General features: G+C 44.6%; 1 protein-coding gene across 1 annotated transcript; it reads right to left on the minus strand.

The window, feature by feature from the left end:
* Window positions 1-565: 565 nt before the first annotated feature.
* LOC109753937 (uncharacterized) lies at window positions 566-6,602 on the minus strand. The gene is made up of 4 exons (XM_073497481.1): window positions 6,417-6,602; window positions 3,865-4,094; window positions 2,701-3,369; window positions 566-1,327 (listed from the first exon to the last, which is right to left on the minus strand). The coding sequence occupies exons 1-4, from the start codon at window positions 6,600-6,602 to the stop codon at window positions 733-735; spliced, it is 1,680 nt and encodes a 559-aa protein (XP_073353582.1). The 3' UTR covers window positions 566-732.
* Between the last annotated feature and the right edge of the window lie 2,281 nt (window positions 6,603-8,883).

Genomic DNA, 8,883 nt, shown 5'->3' on the forward strand with positions numbered 1-8,883 from the left:
TTTGGATCGTGTGGTCTCATGTCATGGTTATGTATTTTGTGTTTTAAGACTTAACCGTTGTTACTTCGTACATGTCAGTCTTACTTCGGTGTTATTTTGTGTATGCTAGACCCCCTTCGTTCCAATTTGCTTTTCCTAAAAAAACGCGGGTGCGGCATGACACCAGCCCCCTGCCGCTACTACTCTATCTGTACCAAAATTTAAGATGATTTTTGGTTTTGCATAGGGCATAAAAAAACATCTTACATTTTGTTACAGAGGAGTACTACATATGTGCTGGTGTAGTGCTTTCTTGTCCGGGACAACCGCCAACAAATTCCTGCTATATTCATTGCAAAATTCCTGCTATATTCGGCCTGACATCGATAGCCACCACAGGTTGCTGAATCAAAAATTCTTGGAAAAAACCATTTGCGCTTCTCTGAGCTCCGATGGAAATTACATCTGTAGCAGACAGAACTGCGAGTTCTTGCAGTGAGGAGCCAGCCAAAGCTGAAAGCTCCGCCAGGCAAGCAAATACTGCACTTTGAGCAGTGACAGAGGATGAATAACGAGGGCGAGCATGCAAGGGAAATCAACAACGCATCGATCAGCGCCAGTGATTTCAAATGCTCTTGCAAGTAGACAAACACAGATCAGGAGAATCCATACTACTATTTTACATGGTTTAACTCCATCGAACAATCTCCAAACAAGTGCTGCACGCATGCTTCTGGAGCAACACGGCAGGCATCACTTGTTCCCAACTTCCATGAGCAGCCAGTCCTTCCTCATGTCCATTGGGAGCGCAACAAGAGACCTAAACTGGCGGTCGTCATGGATCAGGCTGCTATAGGCTCTCAGAAGGTCAGCACGGGCCAAGTCGGGGATCTCTCTGAGGGCCTCCACGATTTCTGCAGGGGAAGGTGCCTTCGGCACCTGCACAGGCTCAGCTGGCCTCAAAGAAGCTTGAACTGTGCTATTGATTTCTCCAAGCAGGGAGAGAAGTGCATCATCTGTTCGTGGCCTCTTAGCTTTGTTACCTTCCAGCCCCGGTCGAGTGGATGGCGTGTTAGGAGTGCCTTCACCGCCATTTTCAGAAGCAACCTCTGCTGCTGCCCCTTGAGAATTCCGGCTACCAGACCTCGCACCATCTCTTATCGTGTGGTCTTTTGAGAGGTGAATTGCATCCCTGTTCTTAACAGCTTTGGCCTTGTAGCACATAGCACCTTCCCCTTGTAGAAGGAATGGATCCAACGTGCTACGAAGCTTTGAAACAAGGACCCTTCTGTTGACTATAGTTTGTTCTTGTTGTCCCTCACCTCTTTTCCCAGTAAAATCATCAGACCTTTAAAGAGGAATTGTTGTTAGCCAAGCAGAGGCACAAAAAAAAATACATGGAGTATTTAAGAAGTACTCCCTCCGTCCGATAATATAAGAGCGTTTTTGACACTATACTAGTCCAGATAGGCATTTTAGCAGACACTAAAGAGGGAGTAACTTCCAACATCTTCAAAACAAAGAAAACACATGCAAGGTATCAAAACTCCGCCATGATAGACATTTTAGCAGACACGAAATGTTATAACATGATAAATCTGCAAAAAAGGATAAGTTGATAATGAAATATTTATAAGTAGATAACGGTTTCTTCATTGCTTGTCCAGATAGGTCGTTCAACTAGTGTGGTTCTTAAGGGCTAGACATCCCTACTTTGCATTAACAAAGCAAAGATATTTACAAGAAAAAAACTAATGATATATAATTATACTTATAAGACAACGAAGTTTCTTCAAAACATGATATATACAGCTACACGAGAATATCTGTTTCAAGGGTAGCATTGGAATTACTACAATTACAGTAGATAAATTATACTCCCTCCGTCCCATAATATAAGAGCATTTTTGACACTACACTAGTGCCGAAAATGCTCTTATATTATGGGACGGAGGGGGTAGTAAAATAATTTATATCTCCCTAATTAGTTTGACAGATCTATTTAAATTGGTTTTACCACCGCATGTGAAAATTAGTCGAGTCAACACAAGATCTGGCATATGGCAGAGCGACCTTTCTGTAAGCTATGTCTCAACGCAGCGGTCAGTCAGTGATGAACACATGAGGTTGAGAAGCTATGGGTATGATGGCATGTACAAAATGGGTGGGCAAAGGAGGGAGTGTTAGCTGAATGAACTGTACCATGATTCCAATTCCTGATGGGATGAGAATATATTGGGCATAACAAAGTTCAGTAGGGACCACAAGTCTGCTAGGTTATTTTGAAATGGTGTCCTGGTCAAGAGGAGTCCATTATCCATCGGCAGCCACCTTAACTTCCTCAATAATTTGCATTCCAAGTTGTTCAGCTGATGGCCCTGGGAAAAGAAGTATGCAGTTGACATATAAATACAAAAGAGTGAAAACCGCAAAGGACAATGATTTAGGGTATTTGATTTTCCGTCAACTCATCAAAAACAATGTACTTCCACCTGTAATGAGCAAGAATTTTTGCATCGGACATGGCCATCTCATATGAAGTCACTATTATCGGAAAATCAGGGCCACCAGTTTTGGGCATCAACTTTCTCCTAATCTCTGCCCGAGCAAGTTTATCTCCATAATAAATCAGGCACGCCATAGATGGAACAAGCCTGAAACCAAGGTTCTCTATGTAAGACATCAACTAACAACACGGAAAGGAAACTTTGGAAACTTTACCTTGAGATCTCATCCACCCAGTTCGATAGAGTGAGAACAGGGGCAATGATCATGTATGGCACATGCAGACCATTCCCTTTGAGATGAGCAAGAAATCCAATTGTCTGAATTGTTTTCCCAAGACTCATTTGATCTGCTAGTATCCCATTTAACCCGTTAAGCCAAAGCGATATTAGCCACTTCACACCCTCTATCTGGTAAGGCTTTAACTTCCCACCAGTCACTAATGGAACAAGCTCGGACTGCTCTTTTGCCCACATTTCTTCTTCTGTGAGAGTAGCGCTATAAGCAGAGCTATAATTGCTATATCTTTGAAGCACCTTCTCAAGTATAAATTCCGAATAGAGCTGGGTCTGGGTCAGAAGCTGAACAAACTTGTTAACCTTTGTCATTGGGTCAGAAACAAGTCTCACGGCTTCTTCTCTCCCTTCGGCCTCGTCCTCCTCCTCTACATTAAGCCGGGCCTCATATAGCTGCACTTCCTCCACTTCCATTGTTGCATCGCTATCCTTGGCCTCAAGGTCAACAGATGGATATGAACTTGCATCAACATTCTCCTCCTTGACAGAGTGCAACAACTGATCCTCCTCCTTCACCCCCTTGACGATGCTTAGCTGCCTCGGTGGTGAGGGAAGCATCTCCATTCTTGGCTTCCGAGATTCGAACACTCTGCGTCAAATAATCAGTTAAATCAGATCGAAGAATCAAAATCATTGGAGAACTTGCAGAATTTGGTCCAAGAAAAAGTGAAGGGCCTTAAGCTAGAGATCTGACCATGCATTTTAGAATAAATCATCAGTACCAAATTAAAACCTGAAGAAGTAGCACCAGGAATCAGCGACCATCTAAATCCTGACCGTCATCTCACCACACAGCCTCCTCAAATTTTGACTACTCCTACACCCATAAATGCTGAAACCCTAACTAAATCTAAATGCGAACATACACACTAGCCAGTCGCACGAGACATACCAATCAAATTAGCATGAACTCTAAAATATCGATTTAAATCTTATAGTCGAAGGGAAATACATATTTTCATCTCGCGAAAGCTAATTCCCCAAATTTTTCTGAAAACCGAAATCTAAAATCCCCTCCCCCTAAAGAACCAGATCCGTTTTCCGGCCCCATGAATGATGAATCCTTTGGGGAAAAACATAGTACCTTCGAAGGAACAGCCGGGTAAATGGATCGGGGAACAGAAAAGATTTGGAATCAAAGAACTGGAAAGGGGAGAAGAACCGCAGGGGGGAAGTGGCGCGGGACGGCGAGGGCTTCGGAAGGGAGGGAAGGGCTTCAGGCGGGAAGGCGTGAGCGGAGATGACAGAAATGCCCTGAAGCTCGACGGGAAAATTTCTCTTTCTCCTCGTCAGGGCCCGATTCCTGGGGAGCTCCTATGCAGCGCTGCAGGCGCCCGTTAACGATCCGGCGCCTGCAGCGCTGCTAGCATGGGCCGGCCCACTAGCGTGCTGCCACAGTCTTTTTATTTTTCTTGTTACGAAAATAAAATTATGAAATCAAAAAATGTTTACTGATTTAAAGAAAAAAGGTTTATCCATTTGAAAAAAGAGTCATATCTTAAAAAAAAATTCATATCTTTAAAAAAGGTTCATCAATTTGAAAAAAGTTCATTCAGAGAAAACAAAAGTTCATTATGTATTTTTAGAAAAAGTTCATTGAACTGAAAAAAAAGTTCAGAAATAAAAAAAAGTTCATCCATTTTCAGAAATATGTTCATCGATATTTACAAAAAGTTCATCAATCTGAAAAAAAACTGTTATTTTTTAAAAAAGTTCATAGAATTTTCAAAAAGGAAAATGTCAACCAGCGCCTAGATGGGCCGGCCCATTTACGGACGCCACAGGCGCCAAATAGGAAATGCCCGATTCTTGTGGTCCTGGCCTTCTGGGCTTTGGTAACATAGCCCATTATACGTGTGTTCTTTTTAGCTGAGAAAGTTTTTTTTCGACGAAGGGTGGATTTTGTTGGCTGAGAAAGTTTGAAACTGTAAAACAGCTGTTCTGTGTTGTCTTCATTTACTAGAGCTGATAGCTAGCTTTCCAGTGGAAACATCCGTTTTTTGTTGCCCATTTACTTTGGTTCCTCCCCACTATGATAAGCTTAGAAATATGGAAATGCCTGCTGGAGCTTGTTTTTTAAAAGTTTGAAAATCATATTTTTCAAGTTTCAAAACATTCTGAAAAGAAATACACGTGAACCTAGGGATGTATACAACATCTCTTTAGATTTTCATGAGGAAATGCATTTTCATGAAAGCTACAAAAATATCATGTATTTCTAGCACATGTAATATTCACTATAAAGTCCATAATTTCTTTATACACCTCACACCAAAGCATATTTCATCATGAAATTTTACAGGAATGTAGTATAGATCTCTATCTTGATTTGTATTTTTTCTCAACAATCTTTTAGGACTTGAAACTATGATTTTTTTATTCTCTTTTTTAAAAGACGAGCTGCATGGAGCTCGAGCTCCAAAAATCCATTCTCGATATCCAACCATTAATAGATAAAATTCATAAAAGGATACCTAGGTGCAGAGGGAAATTGCTCTCTTCCTCTGCTAGACATGCCTTGGTCAAAGCCTGTCTAGCTAGTGTTTCAGTTTACCAATTTAAGTTTCCTAAAGGGGTCTTGACTTGATCAACACTCAATTAGCTCATGAGCAGGCGATGGAACCCTAGCCACCCACCCCTCCTCCCCTCCCTCCCCGCCGCCACCTGAGGACATCGTCGGTCGTCACGCGGCCTCTAGTGAAGGTGGTGGCGAGGCTTTGTTGCCTTCCTCCATCGCAGGGAGCTTTGGGCATCGGGACAACGGCCCTAGATCTGGCTGGCGGCATCGACCTCTTCGGTGGGTGGCACCGTAGGTGTTGGTCGGCGGAGGGGTTATGCTGTTGGATGACTACGACAGCGCTCTGGCCCCAGAGGGTGTGCTGGAGGAAGCCTAGAACGAGGGGATCCCCTGGTTGACTCTGCGTCGACCTCGACGACTATGGCAGCGCTTCGGCTCCGCTTTTCCCTCCTAAGGGTGTGTTGAGCTTCCCCCTCCTCCCCGCAATTAGTGGGTGAAAACCTAGGCCTTCAATTTGGTCGGTTAGCGGCGGCGCACCGGCGTCATGGTCCTCCTTGGACGCACCGGTTTGGGTTGGGTTGCTGCAGTTTGTGGGTTCGCAGGCACGGGAGGCGCGGTACAACGCGGCGTCTCCACGATAGTGGCGATGCCCGTGTCGTCGTGCTCCCCCTGGTGCCACTCCTCCGGGAGCTGGCTTGGAGCGGCGAGTTGCTGAACCAGGCGCCGGCTTGGAGCGGCAACTTTCTCCGTCAGGCTAGGTGAGGGAGGTGGAGCAGCGCGCTGCCTCGCTCGTGTCCGTCGGGCTCGGCGGGCCACCCAGCCGGCTTTTATATATGCCAAAGACTGCTCTTCTTGCTCGTCGGATGCCATCGAAAGGGTGGAGAAAAGGTGGAAGAAGGAGATGGGAAGCGGCGGAGTGGTGCAATTCTTGCCCGGCGTCTGGCCTCCTTCAAATAGTCAGCGGACAAGTGGAGCTTGCTCGGCGTTATGTTTAATGTCGCCCGCTCGTGAACGGACGTGTGATCGAAGTAGGTTTCTCGACTTCCACACAGGTTTAATGGAGGCGTTTGAATGCGGTGAGGAGACATGTTCTACTAGGCATGCAATGGGCGGCTCACTCGGTCGGCGCGCCGCTTCAATGGTGGAGGAAGTGAGAGGACGTGTCCGTCCTGAGCCATCTTCAATGTGGAGCGGCCACTGACGCCGGGTGAGAACACGCGCGGGTGAGGTAGGAGAAGGTTTGAGCGGGCCAGGATGGTCAGAAGCAGGCGTGGGTACTGTTCGGACGCCCGCAAAGCCCCCATGTCTGTCTTGGGTTTGCAGAAGAAAGTACATCCAGACCGCACTGCAGATCAATACAGCCCCGCGTTGGATGATACAACACGTCCGGACCGTACGATCTGGATGGTTGCAGATGTTTTGAGGATCGGTGTTGGAGATGCCCTAACGCGACCCGGATGGTCGCTGACATTTTAAGGGTCGCCGTTGGAGATGGCCTAACAGTAGTGCATGTCCGAGGCGTGCAGGCATGCATGCATGACCGAGTTACTAGCACATGCGTTGCTGTCCATGAAAATAGTGCAACGCAGTTATTGAGCAGAGGTCTCTCTCTCGTTTTACTACTGTCACATGAACATGGCCCCTGCCCTACATGATGTCCGAAAGTAGGACACTCAGCTACATACACACATACCGTTGTAATAAAATACAAATAGTGGTTGAAATAAATACCGCATGACACAATCAGATCGACCATGCATGTATATATAGTACTGCCCAGCATACAATCAGATCAGAATAGCACCAGCTTCCGGTTGATCATCACTGCGGTGTCTCATTGTTTTGCATTCAATTGAAAACAGTCCAACAGTGCAAATATATGCATGCAACTCTTTCAATGTACTTTGTGAAATGGGAGTGCACACATGCATGTTTTTTGTTTAACTTTCAAGAAGAAGATGTTTTACGTTGCCCTTTGAGGTGTGCTGATGGAGCCGGTATATTCCTCTATACACAACGGCACTAGCTCAACCAGTCAGATAGCCCCAAAAACAAAGACATGGAAATTCACAGGGGCACACACCTACGCAGCCGTCTGCAATCGTCGATGTGCGCCTTGATCCAGAAACTTGTTTCCGCTGATATTAGATGAAAACTAGAAATCCCGTGAATAAGACACAATATACTTGTACGAATGCTTCGTCCAATTGCTTTTCTACACCCCTTTTCTGTATGTTCTGTATGCCCCCCCACCCCCCCCCCCCCCCTCTTGTTTTTAACAGTGCTTGTTTTCGTTCAGGTTTCTATCAATTGTTCCTGTTCACCTTCTTCTTCCCCGGTCGACCTGCTGCAGTGTCATGTTGCACTACTCTTGTCTTCCATGTCATATACTTTCTTCCTTTTGCTTCTTTCGTTGTCTTCTTTCTTAATTTATTTTACATCCGTCCAACTATCATCGTCTTCCTCTTATGTCCCATTGCGAATTCATCTGATGGTTCTTCGGATTGCAAATTCACTTACTCTTTATTCCATGCCATTATTGTGGTACGGCAAATAATGCCATCTTCCACATTGAAAGAGCGTTTAATCGATCAGGGGGGGGCGAATGGGAGATTTCTATCATATTCTTTGAAGGAATCTATTTTTTGAAGAAACAAGAACTAAACATTGTGAAGAAATACTTGCAAAATTAAAACTAGGCTAGGCATGCAGTCAATGTTGGGAAAAAAGTCATCAAAACAGTGGAAAGCATGCAAACTAAGTAGCAGTACATGCAAACAAGACACAATAACATACATGTATACTTAAGTACAACTAAACTGAAGACGAAACAAAACATAACAAAAACAACAGAATGGTCAGTCAAATTCTTCAGAGAGGGGAGGGGACAAACTCTTCACACATACAAGTACAGAATGTAAGAGGTGAAGATATTGAAACCAGTTGCTCTGGAAGACACATAATTTGTTGGACCAGTTTCAAGTTGTTGTGAATACTTTACGCCTGGTTAGAGATTCTAAGATTTAACTCAGAAGACCAAGTCTCACCTTATTCTCCTTGAGCTAAGATCACTTAGACTTCGCCAATCACTCTGGTAAATCTTCAACGTAGACCTCCGAAACCTTCATACTTGTTGTTCAGCTATCCATAATGACTCTTGGATACTTTAAATTGACGCCTAACCGTCTGGAAGATCACAATCTTCGGAAGTAACAAGTCTTTGGTTCACTTAGAAGAAATTCTTTTGTGATGCTCAATCACTTTGGCTTTTGGTATTGGATTTTTGTCCTCGCTATAATGCTTTCAAATGCCCCAAGAGGATTGGTTGCTCTAACGATACTTGTCAAATTTAACTCGGAGCGGCCAACCAACTTATGGTGGAGGGGTGGCTATTTATAGCCAAGGTCGCGACCCATGGTCCTGATATGCCTGTTGGAGAGGACGGGAACCAGCTATTGCCAGCTTGGAAACGGTCAGAATTTGATCTCTCAAATGATTCATGATATGAGAACCAAACTGCCGGATTTCTAACTCTTCGGTGAGAACATTAACTATAGCATCCCAAAGAATGTCATCTCTGACGCT

Source organism: Aegilops tauschii, chromosome 4 (genome assembly GCF_002575655.3).
Source record: "Aegilops tauschii subsp. strangulata cultivar AL8/78 chromosome 4, Aet v6.0, whole genome shotgun sequence".
Classification (NCBI taxonomy): domain Eukaryota; kingdom Viridiplantae; phylum Streptophyta; class Magnoliopsida; order Poales; family Poaceae; genus Aegilops; species Aegilops tauschii.

Excerpts from the sequence above, each read along its gene's own strand:
- LOC109753937 (XM_073497481.1), bottom strand. The coding sequence starts at position 6,602 with ATGGGGGCTTTGCGGGCGTCCGAACAGTACCCACGCCTGCTTCTGACC. Across the intron at positions 3,370-3,864 it reads ACCCGGCTGTTCCTTCGAAG|AGTGTTCGAATCTCGGAAGC; the intron begins GTACTATGTTTT and ends TATTTGACGCAG. Across the intron at positions 1,328-2,700 it reads TGGGTGGATGAGATCTCAAG|GTCTGATGATTTTACTGGGA; the intron begins GTAAAGTTTCCA and ends TCCTCTTTAAAG.